General features: G+C 35.3%; 1 protein-coding gene across 1 annotated transcript in view; it reads left to right on the forward strand.

Annotated features, from left to right (window-relative positions):
* The first annotated feature begins 599 nt into the window (after positions 1–599).
* LOC145259584 (protein amalgam-like) overlaps positions 600–24,804 on the forward strand; it is a 987,333-nt gene continuing 963,128 nt past the window's right edge. Inside the window, exons 1-2 of the mRNA XM_080117238.1 lie at positions 600–927; positions 5,169–5,429. Of these exons, the coding sequence (XP_079973364.1) occupies positions 600–927; positions 5,169–5,429 (589 nt within the window). The remainder of the gene's footprint in view (positions 928–5,168; positions 5,430–24,804) is intronic.

The following is a 24,804-nucleotide window of genomic DNA, read 5'->3' on the forward strand; positions in this document are numbered from 1 at the left end:
CCGTAAAAGATTGAACTATTAAGATATGTTATCTGCAAGGCTAAAAATTACAGCATGAACCGATAACTACTACGTTATGCATGGACATTCGTAATGTCAGCGTTCGACCTTCACCTGGCAAATTTCATTTTTGTTTTAATTTTCAATTTTTGCATCGATTTTCACCGGTAAAAACCCTCGATGGTCTATCTTCCGAATTGTATTTGATATGTTGTTTCCCATATTCATACTGATTTCGGCGGATGTGTTCAACCACTGGTTTGACAAAGGGTCTATCCCGGGTCCAGTCCAAAAAGAAGTGATCGCATTACTGAGGAAAAAGGATAGGCATAGCGGGGAAGAACCGGACGATTACCGGCACATAACGCTGCTAAACACAGCTAAAAATCTTGTCAAGGTTCTATCGAATCGGCTGCAGGTTCTTATTGGCGAATTTATCGAAGCAGGCCATGAAGGGGAGGTCGAGTCAAACCAACTTGCACCTGATCCGTACGATAAGACGACACTGAAGCCGCGTTGATCAATTTTGATCCGTCCAAAGCTTTCAATATGGCCGACCATCGCTTCTTGGAATCTGTTTTGAAGCCCGCAGGGTTCGAATGGGTTTCCGCAAAAAGAATCTCTGCCCTGACGGCAGTGTCACCCTGCTTACAGTCCTTGTGTTGGAGATGCTACTTCGCAAGCCTAGGCCTGAGGAGGCAAATTCAGTCCTGTGCGGCATCGCTCACCCTGACGGATCAAGAGCCAGAATTTCCGCTTTCACCGATGACATTACCTTCTTGATGGCAAGCTTCCGAGACATCGTGGCGGTGACAGAGGCGTACACACAGTACGAAAAGGGCATTGGAACCCAAATGATCGGAAGCAAGTCGACCGGTTGTCGGTTGGAAGGCTGGAGGAGTGCCGACGGCCCGGTTCAGATCCTAGGTGGGTGATTCGTACCAGGCCTCCAGCTGGAAAATAATTGGTCGGAGGTAAGGTTAATAGTCGAAGCTGCGTCGACTCATGGGTTCAGAGAAAATTATCCTTAAAGAGCAGGGCGGAGATGTGCGCCACCTACGTCTTTCCGCTCAACCTTTTTTTCCGATTGGCTGTACTTCCCCTGAACTACCTAAAATCCCTACAGAGCAAGTTGTCCTCTCTTTACTGGGACAAATATAAAAAATGGTTTCGAAGACAGGTCTGTGTTTAACGTCCACGTGAGGAAGGTATGCCCGACTAGAGGTGTCATAGGCCTTCCTGAGCCGAACGTTGACTGAAGATTCTGCATGAAACACCCCAGTCGAGGCCGTCTTACCCGACCTAACCCTCGACCACATGATCGAGGTGCGTCGCGAGTCGTAGAGCGAAAATTACTTCTAAAGAGAGTGTAGGTTCGTGCTAAGAAACCTACCAGTGCGATATTCCACGGACAACGAGACAGACTAGATAATGGATATGTTTCTCCACGGATAATGAGTTATGCACTCGAAAAGACCTATGGGATAACTACCATAAGCAGTTTAAAAAAAGACACCATTCAGGTAAATAAAAAAAATTAAATTATTATTATTTATTTATCGGCACATAATGATTGTACATTCCCTCATTATAAGCCTTCAAAATCACTTAATATATATATATATATATATATATATATATATATATATACATATTTTCAATGGTTGAAATTGAGATTCTACCGAAACATGGATGCATATGTGTAACTAATATTTTTATCTAATAAACATACAATATATATATATATATATATATATATATATATATATATATATATATATATATATATGCCGTATGTATATGCATATCTATCCATCTATATATATATATATATATATATATATATATCTCTATATATATATATATATATATATATCTATATATATATATATATATATATATATATATATATATATATATATATATATATAAATATTTTTTCCACGGCCCAACCAACGTCGCAGCTAATAAGAGCCATGGTTTGGGTTAAAGCTAGTTTGATACCTCGTCCCTAGTTCGATATGAGGTAGGTTCTTTCCACTGTCGAATCTGTGCCGCGGGTTGCTTGATCTGTGTAAGTTATTAGACATTATTCTGTGTGGCGCGTTTGCTCAGTTCGGGTTTCAAATCCTGGGCGCGGATGTGTCTAACTCGTAAGCCCAAATGAGGGCGAAACTCGAGTCTTGGATATCCGGTGTTTTGGCTTTCTTTGCTCTTGTGGGTTGCGACGTTGGTTCGGCTCTGGAAAATAATTACATATATTCTGTCACACTTTCTTAATATATATATATATATATATATATATATATATATATATATATATATATATATATATATATATATATATTGGGAATTCTAGGCGCTGTATGTGATCTACGCTTATCTCGGCATTTGTTTTCAGTCAATGGTATTTAACAATGTCGTCTCAGGAGAGGTTTGGTTGTAAATTTCGAACCTCCAGCCACAAAAATTTCATACGCAAGCTAACTCTCATAGGTATCTATAGACTGTCGAAGACTGAAGGAGCCTGCATATATATATATATATATATATATATATATATATATATATATATAAATAAATATATAGATATATATACATATATATAGATATATATACATATATATATATATATATGTGTGTGTGTGTGTGTGTGTGTGATTGTGTGTATATATATATGTGTGTGTGTGTATTATGTTTATTAGATAAAAAATTATTAGTTACAGATATGCATCCATGTTTCAGTGGAATCTCAATTTCAACTATAGAAAACATTTCTATATTGATGTAATGACCGCTGTATAAATATGAGAAAGCATACATATATGTTGACGGTTTTCATATATATATATATATATATATATATATATATATATATATATATATATATATATATATATCCATAGCTAGAATACGTCGCAGCTCAAAAGAGCTAAGAAAGCCAACAAACAGGATGTCTAAGGCTTGAGCTTCGTACTCATTTGGGTCTATCAGTTAGATATATCTTTACTGGGGATTTGAAACCCGAGCCTCTTGCATTCTAGGCGAGTACTCTTCCAACTGGTCAAACACCCCACCCACCCAAGGAAGCCTAATAACTCACACAAATCAAGCACAACGCAGTATAGATCAAACAGTGGAATGAACCTACTTCATACCGAATATTCGGAATCGATAATTGCATCAAAATCTACAATTTAAGCAGAATCGGTTATTGTATCGGAATCGGGAAAATTACCTCAACCGGCTCATAACTAATATATATATATATAGACATATACCGATAAATATGCGACCTTTGCTAAAAACTACCAGACCCAAACAATGCTTACTCGGAATGGTCGCCTTGGGTTATTTCGACGATAACTCGCCTAAAACGAATGTTCCGCTCCACTGCCACAGCTATTAAAAGGCTTGGACTTTATGTTTCTGGCGAACACTCTGAATATTTTCTGTTTCAAAACAGACCCGGCGCATTGTTAATACATAAACATATTTGTGGACAGCATGTCGGTACAAGCCATCCAGAAGTTTGGTACTAAAATGATACTAATTCTTTGATCTGTCGTGTTTTAGTGTCAGGAAGAGCCACTGGACGTTCGTGTTATTACCGAACATTTAAAGCTTTCGCGGCTTGTTGATGGCGGCATTAAAACACGTTCCATTTTAAGAGTTTTTCTACCTTGATTTTGCTGAAGCAGAAACATTTCATAAACATCTTTTTTATTAGACAATTTTGCATCCTAGTCGTAAAACTCTTCACTTGATTTTTAAAACTATTTTTGCATTGAATAGCGTAGCATAAAGGCCGGAGACCAATCAATCCTGACCTAAGGTGAAAACAACCATCAGATTATTTGCAAAAATCACAGAAAAAATTGTCGGATTCTTCCATCACTCCAGAGAGTATTTCAATCTTGACGCAATCCTCTACCTATATAAGAGCCAAAAATGTCCTAAGATTGAGTACTCTTGCCGCATCTTAAGAGAAGCTGCTAAGAATATCTTCCGTTGGCTTCACAGGATACAACTCCGTCTTTGAAATCTAGTGAGTAATTATATTATTGTCTCCCTACTCCCTCTTACATATAGAAGATACGTCACAAATCCGTCTCTTCTCTATCATTACTTTTGTTTAGGTGCTTGACTGAGCTCCAATTTATACCCTTCCTGTAAATATTTATCAACAAATAGTCGGCAAGTTACAGCAACGTTCACTATTTTCCCTCACTCCCGATGCCTATAATTGAACGAACATTTCAGGAGCAGACTTTCTTTCCTGGAACTGTCCATCTATGAAACACAATATCGTGGAACTGTTTATAACTGAAAATGAAATGGTTGTATTCAAGTCTAATGTAAATAAGATTTTGTTGAGACCTTCTCTTATATAATTATATAATATATAAAAGGTTGCATGTTTGTCTGTCTCCATATTTTCAAATTCTATCTCCTCTGAAACTAAAAGTCGTAGAATGGCAGTAGGGGGCTCACATGATTGGATTTTTACGGGCGTTCTTTTATTGATCTTCAGCCGATTTAAATTGTTTTTAAGAGGTCAGAAACGGGACAAAATATAAAAAGAAACATCGTTATACATTTCGAACATCATCTTAGTTTATTTTTTAATTTTCGATGTGTATCCTTTTTATATCCATGTCGCGCTCATACATTGATAATGTCAGCAGCTTTGAATGCTACAATTTTGTTTTCGATCCTAGCTACATTTTTTAAAACTTTTGAATCATGACTTTATATTACTATATACGAAACTTGGCCAAATAAAAACGTCATATTTAAGCGTATATTATGACTAAACAAAGCCTTTCCCCCTATTGTTATATATTTCCTTTTTCTGCAAATCTTCTATCAGATCATGTGTGGAGTACTATTCTCATATTTGTAGTGGTAAATATGTTTCCTATTCTGTAATTTATTGACTTTTTTCCCCTGCAATACCCTCTCTCTCTCTCTCTCTCTCTCTCTCTCTATCTCTCTCTCTATCTATCTATCTATCTATCTCTCTCTCTCTCTCTCTCATAGAGGTGATATTATCTGCTTCAATTTCCTCAATAAATACAGGGTGGAGCGATAAAACTGTTTACCTAGAAAAGACGAAATGATTCAATTTCCGTTTGATAAAAACCGGTTTTCTTTTTTTGTGGCAGACAATCTACTACTAGACCAGTTGTGTTCAAATACCATGAACGATGTGAACCTTCTATCATCACTGAAAGTGACACAATGTACAACAATTGGAGATGTGCCGCTTTGCAACTCATGCTCTTTTCAGATCCAATTTATGACAAAAATATTTACAGATGAAAATGACAACATAGATTGGATAAAGTATATTGAGAACATTGCCAAGCCTGCTGTAAAATATGTAGGAACCCACTACTGTGACACAAAGTTACTCAAGTTAGAAAGTATAATATACATTGAGTAATCTACAATTTATCCATAGATACCGGAAAGACTTCTTCTGTAAGAATTCCTTCCCACGGACTGCTAGGCATTGGAATTCCTTCCGTGTTTCCTGCTTCGCTTACTGTAATAACCTTCGGAGTTTTAAACACGTAGTGAACAGACATCTCACTGCAGAAAACTCTAAAGTCCCCTGTTTGACACGATACCGAATAGTAGCCCTTCATGTTCCAAATTGGCATATGCAATCTCTAACGATGAAAATGAATAAAAAGGCGTATTTTAGAATTCATCCATACTCAGGAGTATACACAAAAATTTACCCCATGTAAGCGTTCATAAAATTTGTAATAATTTCAACATTGTAATCATCTATATATCTATAAATGGGAGAATTTGGGGGGGGGGGGAGCGTGTGTGTTTGTGTGTGCGTGTGTGTATGAGGACACTTCTGAACATATATAGTCAAGGAATTTTGGATCTAAAGACTTGAAAGTTAGTATATAGGATATTTATACACGTGAACACTTTTCAATCGGTTTGCATACGAAAGAAATGTCTGCTAAGGGGATCAAATCGAAAGATTGGTACTTTCGGGTCATCGTGTTTTTATCTCATTGTCGAATGTTTCACGATTGGTCATGTGCGGTCGTGAAACATTACTTTGTTATGCCAAGAATAAGAAGGTTTAAAAACACTTTTTTAAAGATGTGGTAAGCTGGTCTAATGGCTATCGTACTTGATTCACTGACTTTACTTTTTGATTTCAGCTCGAGATATTTTTCTTTACTTACAAGGAGTGAATTGTTTAGAAAAGACACAATATTCTCAGTCTCTTTCTGCTTTTTTTTTTTTTACTTCATTTTAAAAGGAATTTAACGTTACGTTTTAAATCTCCGGTATTTCTCTTCATAATAAATAATAATTCTGGATTAATTAAAATATGATATATATGTTTATCTTACGACCGGACAACGTCTTGCAACCTGCTAGTATTCAATAAAAAATATACGACCTTGTCTTGTCAATCACGTTCAAATTTTCTACAGCCTTTGTTTGATCGAAATTCAATTTTAAGCAACTGTGTTTTAGACGTGCGTAATTATCAACCAGTAAGAAAGTTTTCTTCAAAATAAACCAACCTAGTTGCTCGGGTGTTGGGAGGTGTTTGTTGAGCAAAAAAAAAGTGATAGTAGGCAGGTAGACACGAACCCGTACCGCGAAGGGAGAAAAGGACGTGAAAAAAAAAAGTAAATTTTGTGCTGTTGCGCCCATCGCAAAACTGGAAGTTGCGAAGGTTTAGATGAAGGCTAGTCAATAAAACAGGTGATGAGTTTCGAAAATATCGGCGAAAAAAAGTGCCCCCTCACCATAGAAAAGTACCCAGTTGACGGTTAAGGAATTAATGTTTTAAGTAAATTTTTCGATATTAGTCGTCTGAAGGGTCTTCCTTCAAAACGATAGCGATCGTCGCCTCTGTCGAAAGTTTTAGGCAGATATACATACATACATACATAAATACATGATGATAGCAACTCAGCGACAGTGAATTCACACGTTCAAGCAGACATAACATTGAAGACGGTCCGTGGCGTACATGCATACATATATATATATATATATATATATATATATATATATATATATATATATATACACATACATACACATACGTACCCATACACATACACACATGCACACACACACCCATACATACATACATTCATACACAGTACATATAACACATACATACAAACATATACAAACATATACATACACACTTCCACACACATATGCATACATATGCATACGCATATATACAAACATATACAAAATACATACCCACATATACATACATATTCACATACATATAACACATAAAGTTACCTACATATACCTACACATACATATATATGCACTTATACGCATACATATATATGCATATATACATATACATACATATACACAAATATATATATATATATACGTATATACATACAAACACATAAACATATATACACAAAAATAAATAAAAATATATACATACATATATACACACATATTCAAATATATATACATACACACATACTGGCCCTGTCGGTGGGGCATTAGAATACACCGACTGCCCCCCCCCTGCAGAGGGTAAAATCCCCTCGATGGGGGTCCTGGATATGACCTTAAACTATATCCAGTGGTAAGGTTCCAGCTTGTGGGCTTTGGGGAGTGTGGAGCCACCCTTTAATTACCATTGCTCCCAGGCCCACTCTGACCCAGAATGGTAGTACCTGTTAGGGTCCCAACTATGGGTTAAATAGAAACCGACTTGAAAACAACAAATATATTCTATTAAAAATTTGTCTTCCAAATCTTTGAATTCGACATTAAATAACCCGAAAAGGGTTGATATGCCGTATAACAAAAACAAGCAACCAACCAACACATACATACACTATTAGTTTTATTTACATACATACATACATACATACAAATACACATACATACATACACACACATATGCATACATACATGCATACATACATACACATATGCATATGTAGAATGATAGCAGATCAATTATTACATGCTTCCAGCATTTCAGGGCTACACGCGTGACAGTTTTTCCATTGCCACTAATAATTTTTTATAGGCAGATGCCAGAGGAAGTATCTATAAAAAGATGATGTTACATAGTTTTAGCTTTGTACGACAGCTAAGTCTCTCTCTAGGTTCAAAATGTTGAGATCCAGCAAAAAGCATGAGCAAGATAGCCAGAAATAAGTCAAACTGAAGACCAGCTTAATGCGGGTACTGGTCTCCCGCGTTATGTCTGTATGTGTCGGTATGTCTTTTGCAGAGAAAGTGGAAAAAAGACATACATACATACATACGTTTAAACAGACAGGATAGATTTATATTATAGATTATAGATGGTTTGGAACGCTACGTTATTTTCATTTCCGAAATATTATATATATATATATATATATATATATATATATATATATATATATAAGGTAAACTAACGCGTATAAATCTGGGGTTCAGTGTTTCATAGATGTTTAAAGCAAATGTAAATTTTACTGTTGAAGCGATCACCAAACTGTCACATAATAGATTTGAATAGCGATAAAAGAAAATGTCCGACATTCCTGGATAAAATTTGCTGGTTCATGATGAGTTAAATACGTATTACACAAACAGCATTATCTTATTTAAGACATGAGTCAGCATCTACAACTGACTCAAGACCAAATGCGACGTGAATTTGACCGAGTAATTAGACGAGCATTCAATATCGCGTAAATCCGTTCAATAAACGCATAGCAGAGATTTGAGTAACAAAATGTAATAAGAATCTTCGTTTATCGATGATTTTTTTTTCATCAGTGTTAAAATACGAAGCAAAATTCTTCGTTCGTAAAAAAAAAATAATATAGATCACCAAATACTTTCGCTCTTCTGGAATGACGACTCTCGACCACCCAGCCAATCCTACGATCTTTGGCGCGCCAGAATCCGATGTTTACAAGAAATTTTTGCAACTTCTTTATGGTTGGCATGAAAATTTCACCTTTTGGCGCGACGCGATTCCATTTGGCCGACAGCCCGCTAGAAATAAAAACGTTTCAACAACGATGGAAGTTGAGAAAAGGCAATGTATAAACACATATGTAAAACGACATATACGCACATATATACATACATACACACACATGCACACACACATACACACATACATATATATATCAAGCACTCTTCAGCCGATACTCATCTGTTTATAACAGGATAGAATGCGTCATATGGGGGAATCCAAAACGGTTCCTTATTACTAGGTTTGGAAACTTATCTCATCTAAACTTTCTGAAAATAAAAAATATAAATAATACACTCTTATTTTTTGTATTTTATTCATTATAATAAAGCACTCCGATGAAATCTTTCTTTCCAAACATATATATCATCATCCACATAAAGTACTGTTTTGCAGTATCACATATTATCAGTGCGGCTAGACAAGCAACTACCAACAAGCCAGGATCGAAACTTAACCGCCCAAATGTAGTCGGCGCTTTTAACCATTACGTTATTCTACTGCTGCTATGCTGGGCAGTAAAGTAATAATGCTTTGGCATTGTTCAACGCCTAAGCTACATTTGTTTAACCAGTTAGCATCACTTAATACGTGAATGGCAGTTGTATATCACTTCCCAATATGATCATTCATTTGACGTGGCATTTGGAGAATCAATACCATAAAGCCTCTCAAGTAATAAGTCCAAATTCATCCTAACGATTATAAAGATACAGTTTTAGTTTTTTTTGTACGTATGTATATCCAGCTCACCTTCAAGTTTACACAACAAAACTCTATTGGTGTTTTATAATATCTAAACTCTAGGAAATAGATTTTGTAGAAAAGGGGCTTTGTTATCAGAGAATGCTACATAGAGTTAAATTAAATACGATTATTATTTTATCATCTATATATATATATATATATATATATATATATATATATATATATATATCCAAGCGAAAATGAGTGTGTTTGTGTGTGTGCATGGTTCTGTATGTCCTGCAAAGGCTTTTCTGGCTGCTTCTCGGCTTACTCTCTCACGCTTATAACTTTTTATATGCTACCGAGATCATAATATCTAACATTTACAAAACGACGTCATAAATTTCTTTTATTTCGGCCACTGTTGTCTTACAACAAAATATGCGTTTTTTCTGATTCTTCTCCTGCTGCTGCTATGGCGTAATATTTGACAAAAAAAAAACACACCTTCGTTTTTAAATGCTTATTTTCGACCCTGGCTTCGTGGCATAATGTTATCTCCTCAAACTATAAACTTCAAGGGTTCGGTTTCGAGCCTCCCTCAGTCCCAAAACTTTTTTCGCTGTTATTTTTTTGTTTTTGTTCGTTTTTTATAAATATTTAAACTGGGTTATAACTTTTAGTGTCCATCTACACTCCCGCCAACTGGAACAGGGTTATTTATGCCATTTTTCGCATTCGCTATTTTTTTTCCTTTTAATTTGTCAGATTTTTTTAAAGAAGTTTTAACATCGGTCCTTTTGATTCACGTTCGTTTTTTTTTCCATCACGTTTGAGTTTTCTTGTTTAGATTTCATCTTTCTGATTTTCAGAAATTTTAACACCGTTCGTTTTTTTTTTAATATTCAAACAGGGTTTTACTTTGCTTTTGCTTTTGTTTTTATTCACCCCCCCCCAAACACACACACCTCTAAACACCCGGGCAATTCCGGGCACCTCCACTAATGTAGAACATAAATCTCACCTGTTTGTTTAAATATATGTATGTATGCGTGTATGTCTTGAAAAAACTTTCGACAGAGGCGATAGATCTTGACCAGATGTATATCAGTTTGAAGCCTGACGTCTCTGACGATAAATATCGAAAATTTGGCCGAAAACACTAATCCCTTCACCCTAAATCTGTCGTTTTGTACAAGGAGGGGTCGTTTTTTTTTTGCGCCAACATTTTAGCAAGGCATCGTCATCATTGGAATGACTTCGGTAATTTAAATGCTTTCGACTTCGGGTCGCGTCATGGAGACATCAGCTAAGGCGTCAGATGTTCTTTCACTTCTCTTTTCCACCTTCGCCTCACGGGTTCGAGCCTGTCTTTCTTTTGTCACCTCTCTTCACCCTGGCTCCCTACTATTGTTTTGATTCCCTCCCCACGCAACTACCATTTTTTAATCCCTCTCTTCACATTTACAGGTTTGAGTCTACCTGCCTACTACCACATTTTTTCTTTGCTCAACATACACCACCAAACAACCGGGCAACGCCGGGTATCCAGGCTTGTATATTTATATAACGCAAAGCACATATAACACATATGAACACGTCAGTAGTAATTTTTTAGTACTATAATTTATTGGGAAGACAATAATTCAATTCCATTGATCATATCTTGACTATTCCAATAGTGGGAGAAAATTAATATTAGAAATTTACTCGAAGCATTCTTAATTTTAACGTTTTTAGTACTTTTAGTAGTTCTGTTTTTTTTTGTTTTTTATATTGGAATTTTGTGCGTCTATTTGTCTGTGTGTATGTTATCTTGTATGTCTGTGAGTTCCTTCTCTATGCACTCGAAAATGCCCGGGAAATATATTTTTATCCGGATCTCTTCTCGCATATTTTTTTACCATCGCTGGCGGGAGCTTATTTTCTCATATTACACGGCCTTGTGGCAAATCCTTTTACTGTGGAGAGTCTGGGCGATTTATAGTTTAACTCGTTCCGTTAAATATCGATTAACTGTTCGATATACGTATAGATCATTCTATTTATTGATTGATGAATAATTTCTTGAAATTTCTTTCTCCAAATTAATGTCTAACCCCTCAGAAATGTCTTTTCGGCAATAGACATTGATCATTTTTTGTTGTTTCTTATTTTCTTAAATTCTTGCTCCCCCGTGGCAGGTTTTCAAATAGCGAAAGTGAAACCTGAAAAGAGGTTTTAAAATCAAAGGAAACTAATTTTACCCGAGGGAAATTAAGGAATATAAGTTTCCTTTGTGTTAAACAGGCGTTTGATTCCCCACTGGTCCAATTGATGATATTTCTTAAGCAGCTATTTTCTATTTTAGTGTCAATTTTTTCGTATATTTTATTTCTTCACGGGGGGGGGTCCTTTTGCACGCGTCTTTCTATTTGATATTTTGTTTTATTATGAGGTTACTGCTTATCAAGGCCCAGGTTCTACTTGAGGATAAAGGTTAATGAGTGTCGAATAGATTATTAGACACTATCGTTAGGATCGGCTATTATGGAATTTGTGTTACTCTTATTGATGGGGTAACTCAGAGGTTCCGTAGGAGTCCTACGTGGTAGATAAACGCACATGCCGTGACATCTGGGGTGAGATCCTACGAATAAGTACCTTGTCCTACAATTGACAGATTAAAATACCGTCCACGGATTTTAGTGGGCGAGGACATTTTTTTTTTTTTTTACATAGGTATAGGCACATATCAAGCCTAGAGACCAGTCGAGGATAAGGATTAAGAGTGTACAGTAGTCAATTGGACAATATAGTAATCGTTATTAATAGACCTTCGGTAAATTTGTTAACTTAAGTGGAACGGCTCAGCAAGAACTTGTTTCTGTTGGAGTTGAAGACAACAATATTTATAGTCAGCTGGAAAGCAGGAAAACAGAAGACAGTTCCCCAGACGTGCAGTTCTAAGAAAAAAAGCTTTGTTCATGGAATCTAAGTTTAGGTTTAGGCACAGATAAAGAGTGGGGGGATTATTGATAGTGTTTTTAGGTAGACGAGTGTTTCTTGTAGAAAGTTTGGCGAAGGGGAGACCATAGATTGGAGCTCAACCGAGCACTTGCCATAAAAATAACGAAAAAGCAGAGACAAACTCGCAAAAAGACATCTCCTACGAGTCTACAAAGTTTATTTTGAACTCTATCAAAGCAGGATAAGTCCTTTCTAGCAGCTCCTACCCAGATGTAGCAACAGTACTCCATCCTTGGATGTACCTGGCCCTTATATAGATAGAGAATTGCATCAGCAGTGAGATATCTATTGGATCTATTGAAAGATCCGACCATTTTTCCAGCGGTTTTTGGCAACAGATGGAAGCTCGATTTTAGATGCATTAAAAGTAACCAGCCACCCCTTTCCCCATTTTACCACGTGCTCAAGATCAGAGGAGATCCCTCTTTCTAAGAGAAGAAAAGTTGCGGGTCTCTCTCTGCTCTATCGGTTCATTTATGGTAAGTGCTCGACAGAGCTCCAATCAATAATCACTCCATGTAAAACGCTTGCAGCAAATACTCGACTGGCTGCAACAACTGTCAGCAATGTCCCTCATATGCTATCAGTGCCTAGAACTAAACGGATCTTTCATGGGCATAGTTGCTTTCACAGAACTGTTTGTTGAACACAAGCCCGTATGTCTGAGTAAAACATGATCTTATTCAAATCGAATATAAATAAATGTTACCATGCCAGTTGAGTTTCCATATTTACATCGTCATTAGGCCTTCATAAATCAAAGGCGTTCATATATAATCTAAACTTGGCCTAAGTTTAATGCCTCGCTAAGGCGACGTATTGGCTTTGGGTAGGTTTTCATGGTTTATGATATTGATACGGTTATGTTATAGTAAACTGGGAAGCAGTTCTGCAGTAGTGGGTTTAATAGACAGATATTCTATTAAAGAAACTTTCTATACAATGCAACCACTTTCTTATATATTTTTCCTTTCGCTCACATTATTTTCGAGTGGAGAAAAATTTACCAGATAACAGCCTCCAAGAAAATGTCAATATTTGGAGATGTTTCGGGGTGTCCAGTTTCTAATACAACGTTCTACCCAATGAATCCCTCATATTGAAACCACTGGACAAAAACACAAAACATGTTTCTTTTTTTTTTCACAATTTTCTTTTTGAATTTACTGCAAATTTCAAAGTAGAAAATAATAATTTATTATTAAATTAAAAAAAGAAAAATAAACTACATGGCTGAATACCTCAGGAATCACATCAAATGAAAAAAGTCAATCGATAGCTAAACGTTTTGGTTTCGATTCTCGGTGGTGGCGAACTAATTATATTCATGAAGATATTCTACATGATTTTTACTTTCGAAAATATCTGAGTAAAAAGCTTATAAACCTCTTTCCACCCCCCATATATATATATATATATATATATATATATATATTCAGTTGTGCTGGTATGTATTTGTTTAAAAACCTGCCTATCAAACTCCTCTGTAAGTCTACAGACATGAAATATATAGCATATTCGAACTCAATGCAAAGATTTCGGTTTAGACGGAGAAAATCGGTGCACAATGTAACAATTAAAGAAAGGGAATTTGCCAGTAGTAAATCCAACGACGGCATTAAGAATATGCATGGGTAACGTAATAGCTATCAGTTCTTGTTTATTTTTAGCTTTGCAGCCAACACCTCTCTATAGGTAAGGAATTAAGTTCTACATAAAAATAAATCGTAAGTTAAACGTTTTCGTTTCGATTTTCGGTGGTGGCACACAAGTATTTTTTTTTTTTTTTTACTTTTTGAATCACTAGGATATATTGAGTCCAATAAAATATAATAATAAATACGAAGTCTGCATTAATTAAAAAATGAAAATATTATATTTAAGGATATTTAACAACCGGAAAATGCTGATCGGCCTGCTGGTTTAATACAAAACAAAAGTTATACTATATTCAAAGGCTGATTAGGATTAGATGTCCCGTGGGGAAAAATAATCTTGCTTTCTGCGGAACACGAAAATGAGACAACTGAATTGTTCAAATCGGCAATTGAAGTACATGTTCCCACATGGAAGTTCTATAGCAAACCACACTCTCCTCAATGGTTTAAATCTACTTGCCCAACTGTCAGTTCTCAGAGGCAACATGCATACCGGAGATTTATCCGACGTAAGTCCAGTACAAACAGACAAAGCTTTATAGAAGCTAGAAGTAATTGTAAAAAAGAAGTAGTGGCAGCTAAGAAAGAACATACCGAAACCACCAGTAAACACATTGAAGCGCAGAAATCAGGAATTCGTGATTTGTGGAAAATCTACAACAGTGTAGTAAATAATGGCCAAACAACTATTCCCCCTCTATTCAACAATCATGAAGTTGTTTGCACGGAAAGCAAGAAGGCTAACATGCTTGTTCGTCAGTTTGTCTCAAACTCTACTTTAGAGCTACAAACCACTCCCTCCCTGGTTTTTCTTTTTCGGACAGAAAGCACACAAGATGATCTAAAAATCACCCATTCTAAAGTACATATCATAGAAATCCTAATCTCCTCAAAAGCATGTGGACTTGATCCTATCCTGCCTGTATTATTTTTTAAAAAAAGCTCCGCTGAAGTTGCTTCAGTTCTCTCTACACTCTTCAACAAATGCTTTTATCAATCATGCTTTCCTGACTGCTAGAACACGACTTCTGTGTTACCACTTAATAAGAAAGAACTGACCCATTAAATTGTCGCCCAATTACCCTCCTCCCTCTTTCCCCCAAAATATTTGCGTTCATAATTAGTCAAGCTCTTGTCCACTATATTACAGTTGCAAAACTTCTGTCCGACCATCAATATGAATTCATGCACACCCTATCTACTGCAGATACTCTAACTGTAATATATTAACGTTTATAATATGCACTGAATAAGGCAGGAGATGGAAGGGTAGTATCCCTAGATATATGTAAGGCTTTTGACAGGGTATGGCACGATGGTTTTCTTTTAAAAATCAGATCATTCGGTATCACTGGATGAATACTTAACATGATTAAATCCTTCCTCACTTAGAGAATAATCCAGGTTGTACTCAGCGGTTGTACGTATAAACAATATGATATAAATGCGGATGTAACTCAGGAATCGATATTTGAACCCATATTATTCCTAATATTCATTAATACTGGACTCAACTTTTTTCTTGGTCTACATTAATGATCTTCCAAATCACATACTTACATCATTTGTAGACATTTATGCTGATGACACTACCATCTATGGTAGCACATCTAAGACAGTAAACGACCAAGTTCTCTCCAATCCTCTCTCTCCTCTGATCTTGAGCATGTAGTACAATGGGGAAAGTAGTGGCTTGTTAGTTTTAATGCATCTAAAACCAAGCTTCTCTCTTTACATCATCAACGTTCTAATCACCATCCGGCATCAATTGAAATGAATGACTCTCCTCTTATAGAGACCAAGTTTTGACAAGCTTCTGGGCTTGACCTTTAGTCCAGATCTTTAATGGAACATGTACATAAATCTGTTGCCAAGGCCGCTGGAAAAATGGTGGGATCCTTCTAATGATCCAGTAGATATCTGACTGCAGATGCAATTCTCTATCTATATAAGAGCAAGGTACGTCCAAGGATGGAATACCTTTTCCACATCTGGACAGGAGCTGCTAGAAAGGACTTGTCCTGCCTTGATAGAGTTCAAAATAGACTTCGTAGCCTCGTAGGAGGTGTCCTTTTCTCTTCGCTGCAATCTCTATCTCACCGAAGATATATTGCTTCATCGTTATTTTCATGGAAAGTGTTCGACTGAGCTTCAATCTATGGTACCCTCTCGCCAAACTGTCACAAGAAACACTCGTCTAGCGGAAAACACTATCAATAATTCACCCACTCTTTACCTGTGCCTTAGCCTAAACGTAGATTCCCTTTTCCTGCTTTCCTGCTACAATATGGTTGGCATGAAGTCGAACGTAAACAAGTTATTGATAAGCTGTTCCACTTAAGTTAACAAGTTTACGAAATTTCCATTACTAACGATGACTATATTGTCCAATTGACTACTGTGCGCTCTTAAACGCTATCCTCGAGTGGTTTCTGGGCCTTTATAAATGGTTATGCCTATGTAAAAAAAAAATAACCGTCCAGATAAAATAGTCTCTGAGAATGGTATATTTGCTGGCGACACCAAGCTCTATAACAAGCGCGAGGACAAATGAATGGACACATATACAAGGAAATGGCAGAAACCCTAAAGGAAGCCCTCCAGTCTGTAGTGGAATAGTGTAAAGAATTGACTCTGGAGTTTCTTGCTGGGGTTTTGTTTTTAACGTTTAACTTTTAATTTTGCCATAATGTTTAATGCTGTCAAGACTAAGCTTATATCATTTAATTATTAGAAACTTTCTCAAACATTAATACCCATGTCTAATGATATATTACCTGAAAGTACTTAATCCAAATTTCTTGGCTTAACATTCACGGGGAACACTGGTTGAAACTGACACAATTAAGGCATTGCTAAGGCTGCTGCAAAGAAGTTGTGGGTCCTTTATACCGTGGTAGAAAATTATTACGCTTTAGAGTATCTTTTATCTGTTGAAGGCCACCATTCGCCCATGTATGGAGTATTGTTGTCATATTTGGGCTGGTGCACTTGCTACTAGTGTCTCACGTCTGGACAGGATTCAGAAGAGAGTCGCCAACCTGATAGGTTCTGAATTGTCATTTAAGCTTTAACCACTGTCCCATAAACGAAATATTACATCGCTCTTCTTGTTTTACCAAGTAATATAATGGTGGATGCTCCGATGAACCTTATACCCACTCGACGTAAATACTTCCGACAAACTTAAGAGGCAGCAAAGTACACAGTAGAGATGTAGGAAATCTTTTTACTCTAAAATGTGTCCACCCAGAACTGCTAGACTTTGGAATTCTCTTAAGGGGTTTTGCTTCCCCAACTGCACTGACATACAAAAGTTCAAGTATAATGTGAACAGATATCTTGCTGCACAACTTCCTACAGAGTATCCCTTCAACTCATATCCCTGATAGTACCCACCTACATCAAAGTGGCAATCTGCCTTGTTTGGGGGGAAAATATAATTAAAAAATTAATTAATTTATTATAAACGTTAATTCTAAATAAACAGTTTATAACTAATACTTGCATTTAAGGGGCAAAAATCTAGTTATAAAGAAACAGCAATGCTTCAAAATTTTATTTCTCGACGAAGGACATAACGGACACTGAAAATCATCAACGGATGTTTCAGCATAACTTGAAGTAAACCGTCCAATATGACTATATGCCTTAATAAAAATAGATAAGTTTATTTTCTTCATTCTCAGTTTGCGTAATTATTTGACCCAACACAGCGCGTGGAGGTTCGAAACCATAAGGTCATATTATTCGTTAGAGGTTATCATTTTAGATAAACCTACGGGTTAACTCGGTTTTGGTCTCATTTATAAAATATCGTTTTATTGTCAGCCACAAGAAAGCTATCTTGATTTTAAATGTGGGCTGAGAAGAAGATAGACGACGAAGACCAAGGATGAATGCCAAATATTTACCAGTCGTGAGGAATAAAGTTGTCAGCTTCCAACAAAGACGCCAGCAATTAAAGGCAGTCAGGAGCAAACGGAGAGAAATTGCCCGTCGATCTTTTATGGTTTTCTTTTCATTTTGTCTCGCCATAGTGTCGTTTCTCTTTCGCACTCTCCAAAACATCGCACTCAGCACATTAATCACTCGCACAATCTATGTGTATGTATGTATGTATGTATGTATGTACGCATGTATGTATGTATGTATGTATCTATCTATCTCTAGATAAAATAAAGTTGTTGATCGCACTAACATTGGCAATTGTATTAATTGTTTATTTAAAATGCTACATGGCTCGCAACAAATTAAGCCAAAAAGGCATTCAAAATCAGCACAATCAAACCATTCGTGTTAGATTTGATATAATTGCTACATTAGATATTTAAATATGTTTTTATAAAGCGTGCACGCCTCATCTATATTGTGTTCGATTTTATATATACATATAATATTAGATAATTAAATATGACCCCAAATTTATGTACGCATATATACTATGTGCGGAAGGGGCTGTGTAATTATTCTCGTCAGTATACAGAATATTTGCATAACATGTTTGTTTTTTGTTAGAATATTTAAACACCAGACCACAATATAACTTCAAGTGGTTGTGGTTCTTACGATTTCCAAATCGTTTTTAGTGTATATATATATATATATATATATATATATATATATATATATATATATATATATATATATATATATATTAGCAAAGGTGATTACACATTAATGGATAGTCTGGTGGAAGATAAAAAATCCACCAGACTATCCATTAATGTGTAATCACCTTTTTCTTTACCATATTCCCTCTGCTTAACTTATTTTGTTTTCAAGTAAGATCTTTGACATATTTGTTGTTTCATCAAATACTTCTGCATGCAAAATCCGATCCTGCATTTTGCTAATTCCTACCCTCTGATGAGAAGAGGAGTATTTCTTCGAAACTCCGCGGATTAAGGACTATCAATTTATCTAGTGTTTCCTTTTCAGATTAAATATGTTTTTAACTCATTTCAAAGTGTTTTTTAACATATTTCATTAACTGTCTGCTCATCTTATAAGTTCTATTTCCTATTTGGTATTATCGAGCTTTTATATCTGGCTGAGATAATTTTATAAATATTAATTCTTTTATATTTATGATTTACTTTAATTTTACCATCTTGGATCATTTTGGTAAAGTCAATTGTAATTTTCATTATATATATATATATATATATATATATATATATATATATATATATAGTAAGTTATTAAATATATATATAAGCCTGAAGAATCCTAGAGTGGATGAAACGCGAAATATTCAGTGTAGCTTAATCGTCATATATATATATATATATATATATATATATATATATTATAACTTACTAACTAGCTCTACCTAGGTATTGAGCACTGTTGAAATAAATACTTAATGTTTACGCATAAATTTACACTTTCGTATATATATTTATGTGATTAAATGAAGTAGTTATATATATATATATATATATATATATATATATATATATATATATATATATATAGTAGCTGGACGCCCGGCGTTGTCCGGCCATACAATGCGTTTTAACATTATATTTTAATTTATACAGATTGCGTATATATTATCATAGAATAAATCCTCTATATATTACGAGAAATAATTTTCCCCGTGGGCTAATAAATAATAAAAAAGATAATGATTTGTATTTGTTTAATAACCATGTCAGCTGATGAATGCCCTTATTTTTAAATATGTAAACTGAGAATTGACATAGGACTGTAGAAGGCAACATTATTTAAACAGTTTTATATTAGCTTGCATAAATATATATAGAAAGGCGTTTATATTTATTATAACCTTTTTTTACGCAAATATACGCAAGTATAAATTATGTGGAATCATGAATATATATATATATGTATATATATATATATATATATATATATATATTTAAATCGCAACTTTAGAACATAAAATTGATAGAACATTAACTCTATAATAATATATACGAAATCTGCAAGAATTTAAATATCATATTTAAGCGTAATTTACGACCGGGCGTTACCGGGCCTTCGTGCTAGCATAGATACATACTTTTGCATTTTTAACAAAAAAGCTACAATATTATAAGAGCAGCACCATTTACATTGAGCATCTCCAGAATGCCAACATCAATATAAAAATCGTTAGCTTTTTTTTTTTTAACTTTCATTCCCCTCAAGCCCCTTAGACTAGGCATATCTGTATAGCTATCACCATAATATCTGTTTCCTCTATAAACATCTTCAAAACCACTAAACTCCTCGGTTTAACATTCAGTTTAACAATGACAAGAAGCCTTCTCAACCACCAATAGTCATGACTCATAAAACTCTACCTGAGAGATCATATGAATGAGTCCACTGTGGAATTTTCGCAGGCCCAGCTAGTTTATATGAATGTTATATGATGATTGGTTTTGTCTGGCTTAGTAAACTTACGTATTAAATTTACTCTTGAATAAAAACTTCTATGACGGAAATAAAACATATATTCATATAACATTAAACGCGCGACCATGTGTATATTCCAAACTGGACATTTATAAATTACTGTTGATAACAACGAACGGGTCTTGTTATTCTTAGTGGCATCAAGCAACGCTAGATAAATAAGAGAGTAAAACAAAATACTGTGTTCTGTAATGATGAATTACTTTGGTTTATAAACAAAAAATATTTGTTTATTTCTTTTTATCTGAGTTGAATTGGTTTACTAACATTTTTAATTTACACTTAAACAACACTTCTATCCCGGAGAAAACATATAATTCTACACACACACACACACCCACACACACACACACACACACACACACACACACACACACACACACATATATATATATATATATATATATATATATATATATATATATATATATATACCTATACGTATATTATATTATATATATGTATATATTACATATAGATAGATCGATATATATATATATATATAGAGAGAGAGAGTGAGAGAGAGAGACAGACAGACAGACAGAGACAGATAGAGAGAGAGAGAGCATTAGAGAGATGGTGGCATTTATAAAGAGAGAACGAGAGAGAGAGGGAGCAAAATTTTTCATCTATTTTTAAATTTATTCCAACGTCGAAATAAAACATTAATGAAATATCGCCAAGGCGAGAAGAAGATGGGAATCGGTTTAAAATTTTTATTTTCCGCCATCCCCACCATTTTTATTCGGAACAGACGATATTAATTCGAAATCAAGACATCTTTCGCCGTCGACTGCATAAAGGAAACATTAGCACAGCATAAATCTTGTTGCCTGCCGACATTAGAACTTACTTTATTGACAGAAGTTCGTCTCTCGGGCGGCCCGGTCGGGTTAATGGAGAGCGAGTGTGCTCAGTATTTGAGGGCCGGGGAAGAGATGAAGAAGTAAGAAAACTGATCATAAATTCGTCTCCCAACATAAAAACTTCCATCCTCGAAAATAGAGGAAAAATACTTTCACACGAATGGCGGCGACTCTATCACAGAATGGGGTATGTTCCGACAACGAAGATGTTTTTAAGCAGAGCTATGTAAAAAGTATATACGAAAACTAACCATGGCGGCGTATTCTAAATGGAACAGAATGACATAAGAGATACTTTGGAATATTCGAGACACGAATTATATAACAGACAAGTAACGGAAATATGTACTGGACGGAAAACACTATACATGACTTTATGTATGTGTGTATGTATATATGTATGCATGTATGTATGTATATGTGTATATATATGTATATATACATATATATACATATATATATATATATATATAATGTAAAATTGACTTTATATCCACTGCGTATCAAATTATTAACGAGTTTACATTTATTTTAAATATGTAAGGAACGAGTGAATAAAAATCCTTGAAACTTTGAGAAGGCGCTTACAATGCTAGAAAACAACTCCAGTCAGAAAATAAAAGTATTTAAAGCAGTATTAGCGAAACAATGGCAGAATATTTAAATATCTGTTGATTTCAGTGTGTCAATTTATTAACGAGGTGGAGAAAAAAAAACCAATATGCTCATAACTTGTTTATAGAAATACTTTAAAATGAACTAGGAAAAATGATTAGAACACAGTAACCACATAGCAATATCTACTTTGACATAATTAGTAGGGGATATGCGATCCTTTTTTCTGAATGACTTGTTAAAGACGTTGGTCCACAGCATTAGTAAAATTTGTGATTTCGTCAACAGTTGTTCCTCGCGATACCTCTTGGAGAGCATCACACAACTCATCGTTGCTCTTCAATTGGCATCCACTTGCATAGAGGCGTCACTTTATGATACTGCACATGTTTTCAATTTGATTCAAATTTGGTGAATTCGCAGGCAACTCCATTTTCCGTAGCCCAGAGAACCCCGAGTTTTTTGCAAATACTATTTTCTTTTGTTTGCTGTATGCGAAAGAAGCATTATCCTGCATAAAAATAATGGTTCTTCCACACCTCAACTTTTGTTTCTTCAGTCATGGTTCAAAGTGCTCCTTCAGAAAATCTGTGTAAGTATTTGACGTAATTTTTACGCCTCATGGGACTCTCCATGTGTCAACTAAAGTAGCTCCGATAATCCCAGCCCAAATCATTATCCCACCACCACGTTGTTGGCGTCTTAAAGGCGGATGACGATGTCGTCTATCTCGGACCCATCCCTTGTTTCAGCCATCTGGTTTATCAAGACTGACGACACGCACTTCATCCGTGAATTAAATTTTGGAAAACTCCGTTTTCATGTTGTCCTTCCCCTATATCAATCGGTTTTGTATGTGATGTGTCTTTAATGAAGGCTTTGTCACAGGCTTAACAGATTTTTCCACTTCTTTCAGAAGGCAGCATCAAGTACTTTTTGAGACATTCTTCAATCCGACTTGCTCAAAGACTTCTCGACATGGTGCCTAGGGTTCTTAACAACTTCACGTTTAATTTGGAGTAGAGAACGGAGTGAAACAACTCTATATTTACCTTTATCAGCTATTTTACGTTCCTTTCTAGTGTCCATAAAAAAAGTTCTTCACATTTTAATGGTATCTTCCTATAAATTTCGATATTTCGAGGGTAGTTTTACATTTTGCTTGCTGTTCTGTAATAGTACTCTTTTCAGAACTACTCAACCCACCGTTACGACCCATTTTATTGACGAAACAAACTGCCTTGTAAATAATTTGACACACCTCAAATATCTTGGATTCAGCAATTAAGATGACAATTGATTACATCGCGCGGGAACAGTCGAAAATTTAAAAGTTCGCGCAGATCATCATTGCCAAGGTTTCCAAAACTTTTGTTTCGGAACCACCGGTAAGTTTCTGAAACTGGTAAAAAAATTGCTCTCTCATTGAGAATTTTACACCCAGTATATACATACATATATATATATATATATATATATATATATATATATATATATATATATATATATATATATATATATATATATAACGTTAAAGTGGCGTTGTCTGTATATCTTTATTAGGAACAATCTCTACGAAACTCCTCTCTCAATTTTCGTCTACATCCTTGAAACTTGATATATAGGAGATTTGGATTAGTAAGGCGGAAGTTTAAAAGATGCTATTGTTCACATACGCAAAGATACATTTATACGTTAACGTCGGTTGAATGTTAATGATTCCTTATCCGTCGATATCGCAAACATTAAAAATTAAGGCCAAAGCATTTAATTATTTGGTTTTTATTATGTCTGATTGTACACGTGTTATAATTAGGTACAATATAATAATCAATACATTATATCGCTAAATTAATTACTACGAGATCTGCACTGATGCGAATGCGTTTTGTGATAGTTTGTCATGGTGTGACCATAGACTGAATGGTCGATGACTACCTACCATGACATTAACGATGCAGAAGCGGGATGAAAGTAGGTGCGGAGCGGGGCAAATGGAATCAATTTAAAAATTTTGAAGCCGATTTTCAACTCTTACAATGCAGGATAGATGCTGCAAACGACTACTCCGTAAATATAGTAAGAGAACACAATTTTATGACGTTTTTTTTTATTATTCAATTTTCACCCCAAACAAGGCACAGTGCCACTTTGAAGCAGGGGGCTACTATTAGGGACTTAATTAGCGGGGTCATTATGAAGGGAGATGAGTATAAAGATATTTGTTAACATTACACTTGAACTTCTGCATATCAGTGCAGTTGGGAAAGCAGAATCCCGGAAGGGAGTTCCAAAGACCCGCAGTTCTGGGGAAGAAACTATTGGAGTAAAAGGCTTTCTTGCACCTTGGGATCTCTACTGTAAAGGGATGAGACTTAGTAGCTTGTTGGTTTGGCGGGGGTAGTTACATCGGGGTACAAATGTTTGCAGTTCGTCAGAGCATTCACCATTAAAGTATTTGTAGAATAGGCAGAGGGATGCAACATCTCGTCGATGGGACAGAGGCTGAAGCATAGATGAC

The sequence above is a fragment of the Euprymna scolopes genome, chromosome 35 (assembly GCF_053919585.1).
Source record: "Euprymna scolopes isolate OS-2025 chromosome 35, ASM5391958v1, whole genome shotgun sequence".
In the NCBI taxonomy this organism is placed as follows: Eukaryota; Metazoa; Mollusca; class Cephalopoda; order Sepiida; family Sepiolidae; genus Euprymna; species Euprymna scolopes.